General features: G+C 38.8%; 1 protein-coding gene across 14 annotated transcripts in view; it reads left to right on the top strand.

Annotated features, from left to right (window-relative positions):
• Positions 1-22,565, top strand: part of SH3KBP1 (SH3 domain containing kinase binding protein 1) — a 209,163-nt gene extending 186,598 nt beyond the window's left edge. For 13 of the 14 annotated variants that reach the window (XM_085559285.1, XM_085559354.1, XM_085559278.1 and 10 more), the window contains 6 exons: positions 2,818-2,903; positions 13,867-13,976; positions 15,313-15,438; positions 18,426-18,697; positions 20,090-20,153; positions 21,501-22,565. In XM_085559285.1, coding sequence (XP_085415411.1) covers positions 2,818-2,903; positions 13,867-13,976; positions 15,313-15,438; positions 18,426-18,697; positions 20,090-20,153; positions 21,501-21,542 — 700 coding nt within the window. In that variant the 3' untranslated portion in view covers positions 21,543-22,565. Of the gene's footprint in view, positions 1-2,817; positions 2,904-6,424; positions 6,517-13,866; positions 13,977-15,312; positions 15,439-18,425; positions 18,698-20,089; positions 20,154-21,500 lie in introns of all 14 variants that reach the window. The other variant, XR_014949879.1, reaches the window with a different exon arrangement.
• Positions 22,566-23,332: the final 767 nt, after the last annotated feature.

Here is a 23,332-nt window from a genome sequence, read left to right as displayed (position 1 = left end):
GCAAGCAAAGCAAAGAATGTTGCTGTTTCCCATGGGCAGGCAGGTGTTCTGGTATCCCCTAGAAAGCTGGGCTTCATCACCTGCAGTGGTGATTTGGGAAGACAAATGCCATAACTGCAAACATCCCACACCTCCTTCTTCCCTCACCTCTATGTGCTGAGTTTGGCACCATGTGGTGTGGGACATCCCTTGATCCATTGGGGTCAGCTGTGTCCCCACCCAACTCCTTGTCCACTCCCATCCTCCTACCTGGTGGGATAACAGGAGAAGCAGAAAAGGCCTTGACTGTGCAAGCACAGCTCAGTAACAATGAAAACACCTTCTGTTATCTATGCTGTTATCATCACAAAGCCAAAACATAGCACCATGCAAGCAGCTATGAAGAAAACTGAGTCTATCCCAGCCAAAACCAGTACATGATCATTAGGGGAAAATTGCTGCAGTTAGAGTGAGTGTGTGAGATTTCCGTGGCAGCTGCTAAGTGTCCTGAGTCCTGAGTTAAGTGGCTTGCATCTCATTGACTTTTTGTGGTGGCGATTGTTTTTCCATTTAAATAGAATCCTCCTTCACTGGGGGCAGAGTAGGTCTTCAAGGGCAATAGGACAGATAAAAACCCATGTGAATCAGTTTGTTCCAAAGGCTTCACAGCTTACTTAGGCATACCATGATTTACAATTTATAGGTAAGTCAATTCCCTGGATAGGTAAGCCATAAACACCTATAGTAGGTGCATCTTTAAAATCAGTTTAAAGCAATCCATGTCCATGCCACTGCTAACATGGTTCCTTGTCCTGGCACCCCATTCCCACAGCCTCCCTTATGTTTAGCACCAGCATTTGTGCAGCTGCGCAGCCATATGGGTCAGGGATTTGCTCCAGATGGCAATTAATCAGTTTGCAGTGGGACTTCTATTAGTGTGGGGTTTCTCTCAGGCTGATCATCTGTCTGGTCAAGCTGACAGCCTGTCTGTATGGGCACAAGCAAGAGAGGGACACTGTGAATGAGAAGGGAGGATCCATTCCTTTCACAATAATATGGATGCAGAGTGGCATAATAAGCCTGTTGATTCTTTGACAACAGGATTGGGGTTTTCTTGTGGGGCTGTTGCCATATATCTTGGTATCTTTTGTAGATAAATGGTAAATGTTGTGACTTTCAGCCCTAAATCATGGCATTCTAAGAATCTCTCTAAAACCATACTCACACATTTCCTCAAGTGCTTCCAATTCACATTGTGCTGTGAGATTGCTGAGAAATATATGTGTGCAAAACAGAGTATGCAGTCAGATGCTCATTGCTCTGTCAGCCAAGAAACTATGTTGCTTCTTATAGGTTTCCAAGTATATTAGCAATATAAGAAAAAGTTAAAGCCTAAAAACTAAGAAAACTAATTGTTCCGGTAGATCACTTGGAAATACTCTTATTTATGATCTTGCCAATTAATACATTTTTCTATGCATGTGTTAAATTACTTCTGTGTCCTTCCTGGTGCAGACTGCCTGCCATATTGAGAGCTGTGGAGGACTGGTTTGCTATTAATATGATAGTCTATTTTTTTGTTCACTGGTCACCCTATCACAGGGTTTAATGGTATATACATTCACTTAATCTATGACCTCCTCTGGGTTTTAATAAAAACTTTCAACTCTTTATCACAGCCTTCCTGAAGGCTGAAATAGGGTTTCCAGTCACTTTGTGTTTTGCTTATAAACTACTGCCATGAGCTGAGGTTCAGACCATCTGTCATCAACTTTTGGTATCAAAAGCAGTGATCAATGAAAAAATCAACCAGATTTGTGAGCTCACTACATATTTTACTGTCAACAGCTAATTATTGCTAATTATTGCACTGTGTAGTACATATCTGCCTGGGTTTTTTCAGGACAGATCTATATCTTTATCCCTGAGTTTCGTACCTTACATACATTATAACTTTTATAGTGTTACACTGGGAATAGTTATTGTGGAAAAATGATTGTATTTGTCAAGTGACCTGATGATGGCAAGTACAATATATTGCATTAACTGAACAGTTATTGTCACAGTAAGTATCAGAGATTTGAGTGATCTGTGCAATACAGAGTTATCCGCCTACCACTCTTGGGTTTTTTTATATTGTTTCAGTAGATAGATTATTTCAGTAAACTCAAGTACTTGTGGGGTAGAATGTTCTCCAAAGCAGGGATAATTTTGTTGCTTTTGTTTGATCTTCTGTTTGATTTTAACATAGCCCCTCTGTATAAAGTTCCTGACACTTTACTTTTCAAAAGACATTTCTGACAAATTAGGTGATCTTGGTTCTTTGGACTATGGAAATAGTATTCATAGTCTAGTCTCATAAAAAAAGTGCAAAAACATGGTGGAGGAGTTGCATTTATGAGTAAATACTTGGAACTGCTGAAACACACAGTGCTAGCTTGAGGTTCTCTTGCTTTCTGCAGCATTCCAGGTAGTCCACTGCTGTAGTTTGTGCAAGCCAATTAATTAGAAAAAACTACAAAGAAGATATTGAAGAATGTTCCCTTGCCCTTAGGTTTCCTTCGTGTTGAGATGCTGTGGACATCTGAAGAATTATTCCGGACACTACGGTGTCTAAAACAGGCTTTTTGGACAGGTGTTAAGGAGAAACGGGATAAGGTTAATCCGTACAGCATGTCGACTTGCTAGAGATTGCTCTTGCTGACATTGCTACTACTCTGGTGCTGCAAAGGAAGAATACTTTGCTCTCTCATTATTAATTGCAAGTTAGCTACCAATTTACTGTAACCCACACAAAAACTCCCAGTAAAACATCTCCTCTTCTTGATCCAAATGCAGGAGTGATAGTCCAAAAGTGGAATTAGTGGGCAGTACAGTATCCGGCACTCTAGAGAAAGACTCCTCTGAAAGAAGCAATGACATCGGTAAGTTATAGTGCTTTCTACACTTTGCCTAAGAAATTTATGGTGCAAGTTTCTGCTTTTTAGTGACTTTTGTATGATTCAAGAGTCAAATTGAGGATTTGGCAATGAATGTGAGTGCTTTTATATGACATTTTAAAAGATTGCAGGATTAAAGGATCATTTCTACTTTACTTAAAATAGTTGTGTTTGGGTTTTCTATTTTAAAAAAATTAAAACAAATATGGAATAGTGAGCTATTTTGAATAGGAAGGCTCTTGTTCTTTTTGTTTAAAACTCTAAAACAAGTGATAAGGCCAACAATAATAAGGCATACTTGTTTAACTGATGTAATAGTGCTGCCACACTTTTAATACTGCAAAAGATTGTGGGTTTGGTGCAGTTAGTAATCTTTACACTTTCCAATACAAAGGAACAGAAACCCAGTTCAGGTCTATTTGACTAAATTTTACTGCATACACTAATTAAAAGCAGTCTAAATTGCTGTTGTAAACAACTCGTGTTCCTGACCCATGAACCGTTTAATCAGGAAGTCACCTGGAAAGGAGCAACAACAGGTTATTTTTTGGTCTTCTCTCATCCTCCTTCCTCCTCAGGCTGGCAAGGCAAGCAGGAGCGCTGGTGTTGGCTGGGTGGGTGCTGCAGAGCGTGGCCCAGGCGGGCAGGGGGCAGCGGGGAAGCCCCAGAGCCATGTTCTGCCCTGCCCCGAGAGCCAGCAGCTGCTGCCGTCGCTCTCGGCGCGCTCGCAGCTGAGCCCGCGTTTGGCTCAGGCAGAGTCCGGATCCTGCCTGCCTAAGCGCTGCTACCTTCAGCGGGGCATGAAATGTCATTTTGGTGTGGTGGTGTCTCCCCAGACTGCCTTATTAGTAAAGCATTTCTGTACAATAGCATCCTTTCAACAGCCAAATGTGCCTTTTCCTCAGATTTGGAAGCAGAACTTCAGGTTATAAAGGAATTTTAATTGCAACATAACGACAGAACACTAAATGCATTTCACATAGGTCTATGAGCTTTCCAGCATACATATATCTGCTTTTTGTAAAGCTTCTGCTGTTGCTACAGTTCTTCTGGAGTAGCAGGTAGTATGTTTTTCCCAGATTTTCATTTGGCTTAAACGTGGAAATCTAGAAGCTCATGATAAATTGCATGAACCTTTTTATTGTAGATATTATTAGAAAGGAATGGTATGGAAATGCAGACAAATTCTACCATTTAGTGTTTCTTAACTATGTTTACAAATTTGCTTCAAAGCACATAAGCTTCTGCTTATTTGAAAGATATAAGTGCAGGTAGCATATGCTTACCTGTGTGTGATGGAGGTAAACTTTTTTACTCCTTATTCTAGTTTCTTTGGAATCAGGATAAAAGCTTAGATTGTTTTGTATTATTAAGTTTCAGTGGTTATGGTTTTATTTTGTTTTGTTCTTAATATGTCAGGCAGGAAATCTGATTTATAGAAATTCTTGTTCATCTCCAGAACATGGAGGGGGAGAGGAGGGTGGCAGAAGTAGGAATTTGGGTTGTTTTGGGTTATTTTTTTTTTAGATGCAGAATAGGAGCCAACAAGAACCCATAACATGTTGCAAAGGGTTTAGCTGATGGCCTCCTGTTACCACTGACATGGAGAACCTATTGAGCTCAAGGAAAAAATAGTGTGAATACTTAAATAAGTATAACTTGATAGGGTCAAACCAGAATGGCATTTACAAGGGCAAATCATGTCATTCTAGCCTGTTAGACAACTTGTTAAAAGAAAAAAAATAAATAAATTATGGGTTTGAATTGAAAGGGGATCCAGAGATCAGAACTGTTATAAATTTTCAGGAAGCTTTTGACAGCTTGTGTAAAATATTGTCGAATAAATAAAAGGCATTTTAAGAGAGGGCAGAGCAATAAATCAGGGCTTAATAAGGAAAACCAATTCAGAGTGGATTAATGTATTTTCCTATGAGGAGTGGTTTGGAGTTCAGAGCAGTTTATGGTGCAATGTAATTGTAGAGATTTATGGTAAGCATGTGATTTTGTTTAATTTATTTGCAAAAAGAACAGGCTGGAGAAGTCTTGTGGCTACATGAGATATTAGAAAAGGTGATGGATGTGTGAATGGAGTTGTCCAGTGTATTCCAAAACACTGGTGGATCTGGCTGTATGGGTCCAGATAATATTTTAACAATGATATATCTTACTGGTTTTGCCCCTATATCATGTGCTCTGTAGGAAGGACAATCTCAGCTTCTCTGAGGCTCATCCATCCTGTCAAAATGGATTTGATTAAATCTACCAGTTGGTGTCTTTTCAGAAATCCAGATTTACACATGTTAGGGTGGACCTTTGTGACAGACAAGGTGTGACTTAGCAGTAGCCTTTGAAGAAAATTGTAGCTAAATGGCCTTGGATGCATGACCATTCTAGTTACTGGGCTCCTCTTTATTGTTCCATCAGTCCAATACCATTCCCAGTCACTCAGAGCTCTCGGGGAGAACAGAGGGAAAAGCAACAATTACTTGGAAGTTGTCTCACCCTCTCTTGTGCTTATGCTAAGTACTGTTGGTAAATTGGGCACTGAAAATGAATACCACAGCACCTCCTGGCTACTTTGCACTAGAGATAGTAAGCTGAGTAGTGGCTGTCACTTTCTTAGTCCTATAGCCAGTCTAAAGCTCTTGTTCCTTCCTGCAGAGCAGAGAGAGGAGCAGAAAACAATGGAGAGACAGTTTTGGTTATTAAAGCAAACCAAACTAATGCTGGATGGAGAGCAGTTGTTTATTCGTTGAAGCCTTTTTAAGGATTTCTAAGTTGGTTCCTTTGTTTTACTGTGATGAGACACCTTTGTGATGGCAGAGGAGAAGATACAGGGCTCTTCCATGTGCCATCTCTCAAAAAACAAACAAGTGATCAGCAACAACGAAATCAGTGAATCGGCTATCAACAACTGAGCAGCAATAGGCTGAGCTGAATTGGATATCCAGATTCAAAACTTGTATTTTGTTTAGGTCCGTTGGCATGGCTTTTTCCTGTTTATTTTCTGAGTAACATTCTACCAGTGGATCAGTGTTGTCTAACCCCACACCGTGTAAAAACACTCTCCCCCCTCTTTACCAATCGGGAAAATCACAAATGCTTGAGAAAGGTTGAGTGATGTGTAATACTGTTAATAATGTTCTGTGAGTTGCATATAATAAAAACGGTTTTTTTATGTAGATATTAGCTCATGACATGGTTTCCTTAGCATGTTCAGCAGAGCATGCTAAGGCTCTGTGACTTCACATGTAAATTTCTTGATGATAATTCAGTACTGTTTACAATTTTTCAAACTGCACTGACAAGAAAAAATTCTGCTTAGCAACATCACTGCTGATTGTAGATATAATGGCAGCTCTTATTCATGTTGTCCATGCATTTACTTTTTTCACACTCTTTACAAAAGCCATTGGAAAATTAGCCTTCAGAATATATTATTTAAGAGGAACCATTCCCCATTCCTCCTCACTTTTTCTTTTGTTTTCTTTTTTCCCTGTTTTCAGTGATGTCTTTACTTTCCTTTCCACACATCTTGCATTCAACTATTCCTATTTACATCTCTTTGCTATGGCTAACTCATCTTCATTTCATGAGGGTAAGGCTTTTTTTGTTTTCCCCTTTTCTTTTCTGTCCTGTCTGGTTTAATTTACAATGCATATACAAGTAAATACAAAAAGAAGCATTTCATAGAATGCCAAAGTTTACATGGATGTTACAGATTTTTTTTTAATTAAGTTGAAATTGATCATACTGTGACAGAAGATCTTGCATCATAGTACTGAAATGAGAAATCATTATCATTTAATGTATCATAAGAAATTTTAGTGACTAAGGTGACATGTGCAGTTTACGTGTGTTTGTCAATGCTCTGGATTCATTAACTTGTTCTTGCAGACAGATTTTGTCATCACAAAGTGTAATGCATGTGTTTCATTGTGCAAAAGCATTTAGAAACATATTAGTATGGTTTTCTAGTCTGAAAGAGGAAAAAAATCAGAACAACCATATAGTAAAAATTTGAAGAGTGTTCAGGGGCACTCAGTAGAAAATGTGTGGTCATTTACCCAAGGCTGTGGTTAGATCTCAGTGGTTGCTTACATCTGTTGGTACATTTCTACCAACAACTGCTCTGCATTGGCAATGACTTTTTGAGCTTGTAAAATGCTTCTAAAGCAACATAAGCCACATTGACAATAAACCCTATTCTACAAACTGTTGTTCCTACATAGAAGTACATTGATTTCAACAGCTTCAATTCATGCCTTATGGCATAGGTGATGTGTTTATTTTTAATTTCATAAAGAATTTTGCGTATAAGGGCCACTGTGAAGACAGAAACATCTAACAGATAGAATAGCTTAGTAGATATAATGGGTTGTGTACGTACCAAAACACTAGATCAAAAACTAATGCTTTCCAAAAAATGAGATTGAGTTATTTCTTCAAGTCAGGATCAATCCTACATCTTTTAACTACACACACACACCAAAACCAAACCAAAACAAAACAAAAAAAAACCCACACACACACACACTTTGGAATCCTAGAATCTTGAAACAAGTCTTGTCTATCCAAAGCAGTGTTGCTTTGGCATCAACTAATACTTAAATCCATATGGACTTAAGCTAAGTGATGTAAGGAATAAGCCACGAAGAATTTAAAATAATGTGTGTACTGTGGAAGTGTTCAGTTAATCCCCACAAGAAGCAGTTTCTGTGCTTTGCAAAAGACTGAGTTGCACAGAGCCAAGTGGACACATCTTTCCAATATTTTTCCTGGCTCTTTATACATTTTGCTTAATATTCATGAAAGAAGTTAATAATCTTCACCAGTGCTAACATAAGGCACATATGCCTTCATTGATTCCTACTGAAACATCTAATGATGGTATGAAATATTTTAAGAGCTTCCCTGGAAGCTGGTCAGTGCAGGTCCATTTCTCAGCATTTCCTCAGACTTTAATCTGCAGAATATTTGTTGGTGGACCATGGAGCACTGGCCAATGCCATGTGATTACCCATTACGTTTTTTCTCTCCCTCCCTGCAAGACTGGTGCTAGCTTGCCTGAAAGGATAGATTAAAATACCCTCTTGAAAATACCTAACAAAAAAATCTTCAGTATGTCAAGTTTCCTTGAACTGTATTTGCAGTTGTTCTAGAGCTGTATTTGTCAGGAGAGGTGATTGCTGGGCCTCTGACTGCAAGAAAAAGTGATTTAATAAGATTTGGCCCACACTAGGGAAAAAGATAGAGAATATTTCTGGGGAAAGGTTGTAGAATGGAGCAGGTTTGTCTTTAAATCACAGGCTGTTTTACTGCGAGATATTATAATTATTTCACCTGAAAACACTAAATGAATGTTGGAAATGGTTTTTAAATAGAAAGGTTGGAGGACAAAAATGTGACTCATATAATGAAGATCAAAATCGGTCTAAACATATTTCTATGCTGCTATTCATGCTCATTTTAACGGGGAAAAGCAAGGGAACAGAATTGCCTGACTGGTTTAAGTTGCAATATTTACATCAGTGAGTCAAAGTCACCCATAAAAATAGTTCTGGACTGTAAATATTGTAATCAGGAATATGGTAATGGTCCTTTATAGAAATTAAGTGGGGCTGTTGCCCTGAAGGGTCCAGAAAAAAAGCAGTAAACTAGAAATTTAATTTGGTTGCCATGTGTATCAAGTTGAGGGGCCTGAAAACAGCATATCCATTTCTTCTAGCTCCTCAGTTTTCTTGACCTTTCAGTTCTTTCTTGGCATGTTCTGAATTGTTAAAAATAAAATCCTTATGAGGGCACTGGCAAGTGGTTAGCAAAGCTCATTATGGCAGCTCATTTCTACATTCAGCTATTAAAGTGATAAAAGTCAGGACTGAAATGGGAGAATATAATTGGGTGCTTTAGGAGAGGTTGTCCTAAAGTCACAGCTGTGCAGGGACAGTCCTGGGAAGCCAGGTGAGCTAGGCTGTTTCACCCAAGGCACGGAGCCATGTGGGCAGCCCTCCTTGGCACATCACTGTTGCACCCCTGAACAAAGGAGCCTTGCAGCCAGGGAGCTCTCCTCCTAAAACTGCATTACCCAAATCATAGAAAACAGTCTGTGATTCATTCTGGGTGAGATTTGCTGCCTGGATCCTGGTTGGGAGTATGGCTGTATTCCTCAAAGGGCACGATGCTGTTCAGCATGGAGGGAGTAACAGAATCTGGATGCTTGAAGTAGTTAAAATAATTGTAGTCTTCTGAAAATTCCCACTAACATTAAGATTATTGAGTTATTTTTAAATTTCTACTATATATTGAATGGGCACTACTGCAGAAGATTTTGTCTGCAATGTGTGTCTCATTTGAAACCTTTAAGGATTATTGCATTTAAAGACAGCGTATATATTATTTCACATGCCTGTTGTCAACCTGTTAAATGTATTGAAGATGATTATGGAATAAAATTCACCTCTGGCTTTTGTGACATAATCTTCTTCAAATTAACTGAATGCCAACTTCACCTCATTTCCTTCAGCACTGTCGTATTTCTATTCTGTGAAACCTCACCATTAGCATTCTGAAAGTGTTGATTCTCTTATACATCATTTCCCATTTCAGTTTTTTCAAGGTGAATTCTCTCTACTAATTCTAAAAACTTTCTGTCATCATTATGTACAAATTATTTTGCCCCAATAGTAAAGAAATTAAATGGAAGATAAAGCCACATTTTATGCCACAATGGTAAATGGAGGGGATAAGAGGGATAAGGAAGGAAGCATAACTACTTCTTATTTCTCGGGTCTTTTGTGGGACAGGGACTAAAGGTCATTTTCTAGGAAGATACAAGTCTAATGAGTTTCAAACTTTTTCTCCAAATAATTGTTTTCCTGGATCTGGGCATTTTTTTAAAAATACCAACATCATCCTTTTAAATAACCATGCTTCCAAATGAGCATAGCAATGGAGAGAAATATTCTATTCTTAAGGTGAATGGAACGATGCCAGGGAATAATTCTTGCACAGCTAACATTTTTTTTCATATTCAGGAAATATGGTTGCTCAGTAAACCAGACTTTATGTACTACACTGATGTATTAAAATTATTCTGATGGCTTTCTCCCCATCTCATGAATTACTTCATGAATTTCCAGCTTGATCAGTGAGACAGTAATAATGATGAATGCATCTGTTTATTTGTAGAACAAATATCAACTATTTTTTAATTAGAGACTTAATTGATGGGTGCCATCTCTATGTTCTACATGTTTACTAGAATTTTCCTTACTGTTTGTTATTACCAGACAAAGGAAAAGTTAGACCAGTGCAGAGTCCAGGTCTGCTGGGTGCTGATGGCAATTAATTTGGCTGTAAATACAATAGACTGGACTTTTTCTTTAATAACATTCCATTTGGGCCCTGTCAGGAAGGCCGTATATTTTATTCATTGTGTAAATTTAAGCTCCCAATTTCTGATAGCTGCCAAAATACAAACTAAAATCAAAATCCCTGCATTTAATGACCTCAGTAAGTTGAATATAGTCAGAACCATATAGCCTTGCTTTCCACCAGCAAAAAATAATGAAATAACCATCACGAGTGAATTACTGAATCCACAGCATATATGACAGCATGGCAGAAATTTTGTGAGTGGTTCTGTTGCTCCTTCTTCTAGTTACCAGTTCACTGAATGGGAATTTTCTTGAATGAAAATCTCCACAGGTGATGATTGTGGGAAATGGTGATAGCCTTAGATGCAGAGCAGATTTGGGGGGAAGAACAACATCTAAATAAGGAGGACAAATGGAGAGAAAAAGGGCATATAAGAGTGCTGGAAGTGGATTTACTATTTTATTATTTTACCAAGTGTTGTCCATTACACTTTAATAGAACTTCATTTAGAGTATCAACTGAATGGCTGCGATTTCACTAGTTTGGCAGCAGATACTACCTGTGGAGCCTTCATAGCCTCTGTTCTACTCTTGTTTAAAATTCAGTGCTGGTATAGGCTGCTTTAGTTTCTTTTTCTAGCTATCAAAAATGCATTCAGAAGTGGAAAAAATGTAGGAATCCCAAGATTTCTTGATAACAGAAGCTTTACACATAGATGTTTCTCTTTCATGGTATTTATAAAATGCATGGAGCAAATTATGTCTGCAAATGCTTATGGGTCTCAAGGATGCAATTGCATGCATTTTCTGTTTATCAAAACATTTTACAATTTAAACCTGAGTATTTTATTGTTCTGATCAAATATAGAACACTAGGTTTCAACAATAGTTTATTTAAGCCAAAGAAACACATTTACTTAATTGACTTCACTATTTTTTCATTGATTGTTTTCCATATGAGTGTAGATACCTTTTGTAAGAGCAGAGAAAGGTACAGTGGCACTTACAGAATCATAGAATCTTTAAAGTTGGAAAAGATAATTGAGTCCAACCATTAACCCAGTGGTGCCAAGTCCACTACTAAACCATCTCTCTAAGCACCACATTTACACATTCTTTGAATACCTTGCGGAGCAGTTGACTCTACCACTTCCCAGGGCAACTTGTTCCAATGCTTGACCACACTTTCAGTGATGAAATTTTTCCTAGTGTCCAATCTAAACCTTCCCTAACTAAATTTCAAGGTACAACTTTAGGCTATTTCCTCCTCTCTTGTTGCTTGTTACCTGGGATAAGAGACTGACTCCCATCTCACTCATCTTTCATACTCCTGTGTAGACCACAGAAATGGAAAATGGGGAGAGGAAAGTCATGCACCACAGCTTTCCTGGGCTGCAGAATAACTTCAGCCAATTTCCTGCCCCCAAAGCAGAAGTCTGCTCTTCCCCTCAGTTTTGGCAGCTTGAATCAGTCCTGTGGTACTGGTAACTGATCCTTCCTTCAGTGCAAGTATTTACATGGCTTGGCACATGCCACTGAAAAATGAGCTGGATTAAATCTTGCTCAGGAAAAAAAGTAGTAAAAACAGTAAAGCAGGAGAGAGAGAGAGCTGGGGCAAATGGGAGGATTGCTTCAGCCTCCATTTCTGCTCATGTGCGTGAGTATCATTCATTTAGAGGGGAGTGTATATTTTTGATGGTATTACATTTTGGCTGTGCCATTTAGCAAAGTAACTCAGTAGTAATGATTAAAGTTAGACAATATGTTAATATATTGATTACTGATTTGCTTTGTGATTTTAACTCATGTGGCTATCTTAATGGGTCAGCTTAAAACTGGATAATAATAGAAACCAGCTCTTACACTTGCTTGCTATTTTTTTTCCCAGAAAAGAAATTTTTCCTTCTGCTTCTGCTCTCCTGAAACCCTGAGGTTCTGTAGACTCTAGATAGGTTTTGTGCAATCTAAAATTAGTTCATTTTAACTTTCAAAGCACTGTGGCCTCACCTGACATGTTGGATATAATTGAGGCTTCAGATTGCCAAAATCCCACTGGCAGACTGGGTGGGTGACCTACCTTTGCACACAGGCTGCAACAGTCAATAGAAAGAGCAATAACAAAAACACATGGTAGAGGACAGTGGGGTCACTGGTTATATATAGGAAGAGTCACTCCAAAAATAGAGTAGTATTTGGAGGTGAATAACCTTAGACTATTTCAGGGCTATTGAAAGAGCTTTTTTTTCTGCCTTTTTTTTTTTTTTTTTTTTTTTCTCTCCTCTTGGAGATGGAAGGATATTGCTGAATAAGGAAGCTACAATCCCATTTCTAGCTGACAAATCATGAGTACTTGGAATCAATTTAAATGTCCTTCATTGCAGTGCGTGTAGTTTATTTCATGGGCCCATTAATTAATTTGGTTTTTGTTGTGTAATTTTGTACAATGGTTGGTTGTAATATGGCAACAAAACTGGATCTTCAGAGATTTATTGTTCTGTAATAGTTTGGATAATTAAGTGCCTAGTATATAGAACTATTAACTTAAAAGCTATTTTTTCCTACATATATGCAATGAAAAATAGTCTCTGAATAATGAATATCATTCCTGTATTTGATTCATATCTGAAAGTAATTTTGAAGAATTTTGATTTATCTTGTCTAAAGTACCTCTTGTGTGTTTTCTGACTCCTTCCTGCTCAACATATGCTGTAGGGCATTTTGAAATGAAGGTGAGTGAAACTGATACAACCCATAAAAATAGATGAATGGTATTAAGCCATTTGATTTATCCATGTAATCATGAGCTGTGGTATTCCTTGAGCCTCCGCATCGTTCTTTCACGTAAACATGTTACGCTGTGGCTGGATTCAGTAAACACTTCCCCAGAGCTTTTCACTGGCCATGGAGATGGTTGGTACAGCATTCAAGGCAGACCTGCTTTCCCTGGACTCTGTACAGCTTCAGGAGCCTGTTAGAGCTTTTACTTACCATAGCCTCTGGACTACTGGAGGGAGATACTCCTGTCACCTGCAGTTACTGGAAACCATGGTGCCTCCAGCTGCAGGTGTCCAGGAACCTGCAGATCACTTCCAGCTTGATCATTCTCATTCTGCATTCTTCTGAGCAATTACTGCAATGCAGAGCTGACAGTACAGTTCCTGAGACAATGTGTGCACAGTCTTATGTCTCCAGTTATTCAGGAAAAAAAAATTACTAACCCCTTCAGTAGCCAGATGGAAATTTTGAAACTGTTTATTCCATGCTATAGAACCCATGATGTCATTTAGCTTTCACTATGCTGAAAACAAAGCCAAAGGCTCCTCTACACATTCCCCCTCTGCTTTATTGTGTTTGAGATGGAAGGGTAATTGTTTTTGGCAAGGGTGCCTGGATTACAGCTGCCTCTGACTTCCAGGTTTTTTTAATGCCATCGTGGTGGCTAAATATGTGCAGAACACTGTGACACAGTGGGGAAAATGGGATTTCATTTCTTTGAAATTAGAAAAAAATGTGATTCTTTCCCTTTGAAGACAATTGCCAGAAAACCAAATCGATTCTATTTTATTTTTAAGACTTGGAAGGTTTTGATTCTGTAATACCAATTGCTGAGAAGCTTAATCATCCAACTACAACCAGACCAAAAGCTACAGGCAGGCGACCACCCTCCCAGTCTCTCACATCTGTAAGTTAATTTTCCTTTTATTTAAAAACTATTTTTAAAAATATTTTTTTCTGAATTCCCCCCCCCTCCTACTTGTGTTCCTTGGTGATTTTACTACTTTTACCCAGCCATTCCTTCACACGTACAATGAGGCAGAGAGATGCAGATCAGGAAAATTCCTGTCAAAAGGCTGCCAGTGTTTCGAATACTGATGTTTAAAACATTCCCTTCCTTCTAAGGTTTATACCCCCTTATTTGGGTGCTGCCAGGTGTTTCTTGCCAGCCATGACTGAGCCCAGAAGAATCCCTTATAAAAATCTTTGGAATAGACTAATTTGTGCGAAGTATTGAGGATTTTGAAAATGTTTTCCAAAATAAGCATTTCTCTTGGTTTCTTGCAGACATCTACCAGATTTTGAAGACGAATAGAACATTCAGTGTTCAACAGCCCTCCTTGGGCTATCATGTGTTTCTTATGAAGGTCACAGTTGTAAATACAAGGATGATTTAAATTTCACTCTCTAATATCTATCTTTAGACAAGATAGATTGTTTTGGTCTTTATTTTGGTCTTATAAACAATACTTTGGAAACCCACTGCTTAGTTTTTCAATGTCTTCTTCTCTGGGGTTTTTTGGGGTTTCTTTGTTTCCATGCTTTTTGCACTCTGGAATATGAGAATGAGAGCAACTATGGTTACCGCAGTCCGTATTGTTGAAGAAGAACAAAGTGGAAGGAAGCAAAAAGGATTAACTAATAGAACTAATAGAACTCAAAAAGCAAAAAGGATTAACTAATAGAACTCAAAACAGAGAATGCTTTCAAAATTGACTGCTGTAATAAGTATAGAAATCTCAAAGAGCAGTGTAGAGGTTCTCCTTCCCCTGTCACATCTACGAGGAAAGGATCAGGGGGTGGAAAGGACCTTCCCTTTTTGTGCCTTTAGCAAGAAGCCGTGCACAAGGCAGCCCTGCAGTGCCAGCACCGTGCACTGGCAGTGGCTGGGCCCCTGGAGAGCAGCAGGGTGAGAGCTGCTCTGAGCAGAGCCACGGCAGAGCCGCCCCGGTGACAGAGCGGGCACAGCAGTCCGGGACAGGACGCTGCTTTCATCTTGTGGTATCATGCAGTGCACAGCTGTAAATTGATGTTGAATTCAACTCATAAACATACCTTATTTCTTGAATGCTTTGAAAGCAGTCTAGCTTTGAAAATAAGATGCAAAAAAGGGGGAGTACGGGGACAAAGAGTCCTGATTTTAAGTATTGTTACTTTGAAAATGATAGCTAAAAAATTCTTGTACAATGAAAATATCTGTGCTTTTCTTTTTCTTCTTTTTTGGTGTGTGTTTGTCTATATAGTCATCCCTTTCAAGCCCTGATTTCTTTGACTCACCAAGTCCTGAAGATGAGAGGGAAGAACACGTTTCCATTACTCACAAAACTCTTGACGTGTCAAGGAAATCAAGAACTGTTACAATATCACAAGTAAGTTAATTGGAATGCCTCTGCTGAGCCTTATCACATGCATCTTCTTTTTTCAAAGCAATACTGAGATATTTAAAATTTAATTCATCAGTCACTTGGTAACTGCCCACTTAAAGAAGCTTAAAATGATAAAGGTTACTAAAGATTGTTCTGTGCTTGAAAGGCAAGTTTAAAGTGAATTGCACAGTTAAAATGTGTCAAATACCCATACTGTGAAAAAAGTCTTTCTTGTGTAAATGGATTTTACAGAATCAGAGAGGCTGGGAAATAAATTTTAGAAACAAAGATCCTGTCTTTTTGCAACTTTAAATTGAGTTTACATTAGAAGAGTCTGTGAGCAGAGAAAATACAACTCTTTGACACACTATAATAGTATGTGAATTTAAATTTGCAAATATAATCACTTTTTATACGGATATAATTGTATTCCTTTTATAGGCTTGTGCCATTCTTCCTGTATATTGGTAGACTACTATAGTGGAATCAATACTACAAAAGGAGTGTGTAGGTCAGGCTTTAAAGGTTGGAATTCTTTTTGAGTACATAAGGATACCTTTAATAATAAAAATACTACATTCTAATAGTTTAACAAGTATTTGAAAGATGAAATCATGCACTTCTGGATCAAGTTATAAGGATAATGTTTTGCTATGTAGCTCCCTCTTCTGGGAGCATTTGCACCAAGGAATGCTGCTGGGCCAACATTTCTGAATTGTATGACAGTGCTGTAGATGTTGTTCCTGTAAAATGAGATGGCTGCTATTAGAAAGCAGCTACTTGAGGCTTTAATGTTGATAGCCAGTTAAGCTCTGGAATAAGATGCTCAGATCAATGACTCCAGTTGTGCCTTTCTTGCCTGCTCCAGATTTGAACTCAGCCTGAAATTTCTTTTCAGTCCAAAGAAAACTTGCACCTACTGATATGTGGGGTTACTGTCCATGAAAGATCTGTTTATAGGTACATATTACTCACACCCCACTCTGCTCTGGTGAGACCCTATCTGGAGGTCTACATCCAGCTCTGGGGTCTCCAGCACAGGAAGGACATGGACCTGTTGGAGCAAGTCCAGAGGAGGCCACTGAGATGATCAGAGGGATGGAGCACCTCTCCTGTGAGGAAAGGCTGAGAGAACTGGGTTTGTTTGGCTTGGAAAAGGGGAGGCTTTGAGGTGACCTGATTGTGGCCTTCCAGTACCTGAAGTGAGCTGACAAGAAAGATGGAGAGGGACTATTTTACAAGAACATGGAGTGATAGGAAAGGGTGATGGAATGGTTTCAAACTGAAACAGGGTAGGTTTAGATTAGATATTAGGAAAAAAATTCTTTACTGTGAGGGTGACAAGGCACTGGAATGGATGCTAAAACAGAGAAGTTGTGTATGCACCATCCCTGGAAATGTTTAAAACCAGGCTGGATGGGGCATGGAGAAGCCTGGCCTAGTGAAAGGTGCCCCTTTCCATGGCAGGGAGATTGGAACTAGGTGACCTTTAAGGTCCCTTCCAACCCAGATGCACAAACTAATTGATAAAATGTTAAAAGAATACTATTCAGGTAATTGAGTCAAGTTTTCAAGGCAGAAAAGTGATTCAACTTTCTTGTAATTATAATACCATTTTTGTTTACATTTATGGTCATACTTGGTTTTTGTGGAGAGAAATTCTTGAATTCAGTGTTTTCCCAGATCAGGTTCTGTGCTTAATCATGGTTGTATGACCTAACATTCCAACAGTATAGTAGGGAAGACTGTTTTTTACACAACTTGGTGGATCCTGCTCTTCTCTCCCCATCATAATTTTTCCTGATTTTCATCTCATCGCTTAACTTTTCTCTCAATTACTCTGTTCAGCTAATACCACCCTGCCAATCTCCAAGTCCTCACATACAGTGTTTCCTTCCATTTCCATACCATTTATTTTCAGTATTTTGCCCTATTTACCATTCAACTTCAATATCTCTTTTTTCAAAGAGAGTTGGAAGACTGCCTAGAGCTTTTTCTTACTCTTGTCCAAATTAGATTTTCAAACATGCCTGGTAGCTGTCATGTATTGCATACACAGCACTGCCAATAACAGTGCAAAGATTCCCCTTGCTTGCCGTTGTGATAACTGTACTTGTACACTGTTCTCTGTATGCAGTGAAGTAGATGGTCATATATACTTGGTCAACTGCAGATTTTCTAATTGTCTAATAAGTATAAAATTTTATATTACATTATATACACATATTACATTAGGTAGCATATATAAATAGAAGCTTGTCTAATAAGTAGAGCACTGGATCACAGTTAAGAAGCATGGAATCTTATTTAGCTAACCACATGATTCCAGGGTTATAGGTTAATGGTGTGTTTTTCTGTCAAGTTCCTGGAGGAATAAAGAGCTATTGGTAGTTATGGGGATTCATGGAAGCTTTGATTAATAGAGGACAGTAGACTACATTTATTTATTATTAATATCATTTTGAAGCCATGGGATTTTTTTTATATATATATCATACCAACAAGCAAATCTAGTGAATATTTTTCTATTTTCATAATGCTAGGGGGAACCTGTAATACATCTTTTAATTTTTGAAAAATCTTGGAAGATTCCTTCAATAGCTGGTTGGGAAATTATAAATTTAACTTACAAAAAAAATACAACTTGGATTCATGTAGTTTTGTGGTCTGTGGGAGACATCCGTGGGTATAGACATGTTCTCACAAACATCTGAGAGAAACACTGAGCATCTATCCCTGGTTTAATTCACTTCTAAGTCTGAGATCATAGAAATGCTGTTGCTGAACTTTTGCATCACAACTAGACCCCCTGAAGCACACATACAAAGATGACTAATCACTATATTTATCATGCTTTTGCCAAGATCGTCCATGTTTGACTGTTGGAATTTCAGCATTACCAAAGAGCGGCTAAATATTTAGCATTGGTTAGAGGTTTGGTTTTCATTAAAGCTTTCTGCAGACATTAAATGTTATTCTTTTTGTTGCAGGTGTCTGATAACAAAACTTCCTTGCCTCCAAAACCAGGAGGTCTGGCTAGTGGCAGTAATGTACAGCCATCACTATCCCCTTCACCATCACCTGGATTTCACTCAATTGCTATGGGAACAACAGGCCACAGGTCAAATTCCCCATCCCTGTTTGGTACTGAAGGAAAGCCAAAGACTGAGCACTTGAGCCAAGGTCAGACTGCCCTGGAAGAGCTGAGAACACAAATTAGGGAGCTAAGAACCATCATTGAAACCATGAAAGACCAGCAAAAGTAAGTACTGCAAATCACAGCTGTGGGTGGGATGGATGTGTTAGTGCATAGTGGTGGCAGTTTCTGATTGAGTTTGCCTTCATGGATGTTACTCTGCACAGTTGGCATATGTGTTTGTGAGTGATTTTCATGTGACAGAACATATTCAGGGGTGAGAACCTCCACAAAAAAGATCTGCACTATCCACCAGCTTTTTTTTCCTGTGTTATGATGCAAGTAGATGTTTACGGGTGGTAAAAAAGTTAACTTGCAAGCTATTAGCAGTGAATTTTGGTTTATTTGTCAATAACGATCTGGAATCTCATGTGCATTGATCATAACAAAAGGAGTGCATTTCTTATAGGTGTAGTACAAATTGCTACAAGCTCCTAAAGATATTAAATTAATTTGTTATTTGACTGTTAGCACATTTTCCCAGGAAGCTCATGTTACTCAAATTGCGACTAGGTCATCTGAAGGCCTTTGTGTTTATGGCCTTGAATCTTACTATTTTAGTTTTGGGCACCTTTTTTTTCTTTAAGTTGTTCATTTCTTAGGAGAAAACTGGGGCTGGCGTGTAACCTTTGATGTTCCTGAGACTATTGAATGCTTTGGAAGCTAAACCTTCACTTACATTGTCAGCTGTGTGTAGCCCAGGCAGGAAAAAGAAAAGGGCAAGCAGCGTGCAGAGCCTGTGGCGGAACAGAGGTGTGCGGAGTTTGGGAGAAGATGCGGGAGGGCATGGTTCAAGCTGGATGTAGCCAGCAAGCCCCACGGCCTCGCCTCTTAGGCTGACCCTGCTCCTCTGGTCTCCCCGGCCCTTCTTGCAAGGGCAGCTTCCACCTACTGGTATCTGTCCTAAGGTGAGATCACTCAGTGGGAACATGAGAACGTGCCTGCTCCTTATAGCTATGTTCCCTTTCCCAACAAAGAAGAATGACGGAAAATCCATATTTGGGATCGTTAAGTCTTATAAATGAAGTTGAAGGTTACATTGTATCGCTGGCATAAACAGCTTTTAAGTGGCTTAAGTATGTGATAGGATGTGCAGGATTTGTGTTACCAGCTCCTGTAACCCACCAAAAGTCAATATATCTACATTTTATATGGAAAAAGGTAACTGGGTGCTGATACAGTGTTGATACAGCTAGGCCAGAGTAAAGCCTGTGGATGCAGGGCTGTTAGGAGGCATTAGTCATTAGCCATGTGGGATGGGGCGGGTACTGTCCCATAGTGAGTTTCACTTCTCTCTACTATAGCCTAGAGTATACAAGAGTATGCTGACTTCAATTTGATGTTCAGAGGAAAAAAAAAACTAGTGAAGTGGGGTAAATATGTCTTCAAGAGATAATCTTTTGTATTTTACTAGTTTGGTCATTTCCATCCCAAGCTTCTTTTGCATTCTTTTAACAGAAAAGAGATTAAACAGTTGCTCTCTGAGTTGGATGAAGAGAAGAAGATCCGTCTACGATTGCAGGTACTTAAATTATTTTTAATGTTGGGGATGTGTTGTCAGGTTTGATTTAGCCCCCTGCATTTTGGGGGTTTGCAGAGTGATTTAAACAATGTCCTTAACAGCATGCTTTAACTTGGTCAGGTAGATGGACTAAAGGGTCACTAATAGGCCCCTTCCAACCAAAATTATTCCATTCTAATCTATGCTGTGGGGTACTCTTCTTGACAAGTGGTTTGGTATTGATTATATTTTATATTTGATTGTATAGGGCAACTCTACTTCAAACTAGGGATAGAGAATTGAATTGTAATTTCACTGGACTGTTCCCTCTTTGTAAACACTTGGGAGTATGGTAAGGGTGACAGAACTGGGGATCCTCAATGTCTATGCTCCAGGACTGCCTAAAGGGCTTTATGTATCCAACCACATAGCAATATGGCTTCTAATAATATACAATTATTGTTCAGCTTAAACCAAAATTTATTCAGATAAAACCCAGTGAACATTTTTAATAGCCACTGTTGATTTCATCTAACAGGCCAGACTATTCAGATTTATCCAGATATAACTACATCTTTATGCAGAGACCTGCACTGATGAGTTTAAAATTATGATCTTACAGCTGAATGCTTTTACTCCAGTTCAAATGTCGCTTATACTGATAATTGTTTAGATGCTGGATAAGATGGCATTATTAGCTTTCTATGAAGATAAGAGTTAACAGAAAAAGGTAGCATTTGTTTCAGAGTGCTCTGATAGACATGTACTAGCACAGGTCTCAGTCCATGTATTAAAGACTGCCTCGATGATGGTGCAGTTGCACAGAGGTTGAAACAGATGGGTTTGAATAAATCCTGGACCCCTGCTTTAGGGTTTCCAGTGTCTGTCAGAGGGACCAAGTATACAACTGGGGCTGCTGATGGTTTCAGCCACATCCTTTTAAGCATGCCTGTACATCCTTCAGAGCCTATAAGATGCATGGGCACAGGCTTGATGGTTGTAGAAGGCAACCACCTTGCCGGTAAGTGCAGCTGCTGGTGCATGGACACGATGCTCGTTCTGCAGTAATGCTGGGCAGTGAGCTGTGTGGCTTGCAATAAAGAGATTGAAAGGTCTTGCAGTACATTCAGTGACTGTACTTGTCATGATCTGAGGGAGGAGGCTGTGAATGGTCATCTTATACAGTGGAGAAGCACCTCAATTTGTGAAATCTGTGGATATAGGAGTGGTATAACGCCTGGCATATAGTGGTATAACAGCTTTCACCTGTTGGCAAGAAGGAACATGCTTTTCAAGTGGCACCAACTGTGCTTCAGTTTGCTAAAGCATATAATATAATCAAACACTTTTTCCTCTGTTTGTTTTTAGATGGAAGTTAATGACATAAAGAAAGCTCTTCAATCAAAGTGAATACTTGATAGGTGGAATGTTGCATTATTCTTCATGACTGAGACTCAAATTTATGCCCCAGCCAAAATAACTTTGTGCCAAATGATTTAAGAATTGCCTCAACATCCCTTTGTTTGAAGGATTAGCACAACAGTTTTTGATAGCACAACAAAAATACCAACAAGAACAAAATTTCTACCCAAAGCCGTGCTGTACGGCACTAGTTGTGACTGAAATTGATCTTCTTGTGCTAAAGGCTCTCTACTTCAAGATCCTAGGTGAAATGAAAACTCAGGCAGTTTAGTCCGTAGTGGTACTATTTTGATGATATTTTTCCATAAATAAAGTGTATTTCAGATTATCTGTTTACAAGCTTTATGATTTTGACTTTTGGTTTTTAATTGTCTTTTGTCACAGATTTTAAGATGTTTGTACTTCATATAACCAGGAATGAATGTTAATGTTGGGGCTGAAGGGATTAGTTTTGCTTCGAGATTGAACAGCCTACTTTTCATTATGGTTTTAAGTTCTGTTAAATATGCAATTTTTTGTCCCCAAATCCCCTACAACTTAAACTTATATTGTGTACAGTAATGTATTTACACGAAGGAAACAAACCAACAGAAGTCTGGTCTTTGCAATGATTTGTGCCTTTCTTTGCCACACACTGACTGGAGCCGGTTGAGGCCAGGTCTCCCTATGTAGCTACCACGGCGACTCCTGTCCCCGGTGTCCGGCGGAGGTCACCTTCCCAGGGCTCAGCTGCTCGGTCAGGAGAGCGCGTTTGTGCCAGCTGGCAGGACAAAAGGGCACAGCTGAGAGCAGCTCTGTCCTCAGCAGCTGTGGCTTTTTAGCTTTCCTGGTTTGGATAGGCCTCTCCCTCAACCTGAATGTTCATCTCCGCTTGATTTTCATTAGATGATTTAAACACCCACCTCTGTCCCCAATTTTGCACAGAGTGAACAGAATATGCATTATTAAAGCAAAAAGAAATAAAAGTAATCTATAAAACATGAATAAAAAGTTGTATTATTTCATGCACAAGGTTTTCTGTCGTGTGACAGTGTTTCATTTGCTATTGACTTGGTATTATTTGCTATATAATATTGTACACCTACAGACTGATATATTTCATTGTCCTACTTTTGCAGCAGGACTGTCTTCTCAACATTTTGTTGAATCAGATGCTTACTTCAGTTTCTCTGTTTGCTTTCATTCTTTCAAAATTTCACATTTTCCTGGTTGTGGTTTCATGTGTTCTTAACTAAGCACAGAGTTTCTCATATCTTGTCAGCAATCTCTGTTAATTTTATGAAGTGTTTAAATAACAGATATTTTTGCATTGCATGGAGTGAGTGGGTAAGTGATGCTGGTGATACTTCCAAGTAACAAAACCCCGCACACAAAGGATCTACTTGTCATCCCATCAAGTGCTAGAGCTGACTCCAGCAGCACACTATATCAACATGAACCTCCCTGCCTGCCAGGAGCTGGGTGAGATGTAGTGTGCAGTTGGCTGGTCACATTCACATATGTGGGGAGAGTTCCCATAACCTTTTTGATATGAACAAATATATAAAATACACAGTCCACCATACCCAAATCTGGCTTTATAGGTCTCAGCTGGCAGTACAGAACCTTACTGTTGGGATGATTTTTTCTTCCAGAGCATCTGCTTCCATTGTAACAGTGGTATCTGAGATTTGAAGATTGGGTAGTGAATCTTGAGAATTTTTTTTAAAGTCACAATACATTGCTCAATGTATTTGCTCACAATACATTGTTCAGATGCTCAGATAAAATATTTTATC

Source organism: Lonchura striata, chromosome 1 (assembly GCF_050655825.1).
Source record: "Lonchura striata isolate lonStrDom1 chromosome 1, ASM5065582v1, whole genome shotgun sequence".
Classification (NCBI taxonomy): Eukaryota; Metazoa; Chordata; class Aves; order Passeriformes; family Estrildidae; genus Lonchura; species Lonchura striata.
The sequence above is the reverse complement of the archived record's forward strand: the minus strand, read 5'-3'. Positions and strand labels throughout refer to the sequence as shown.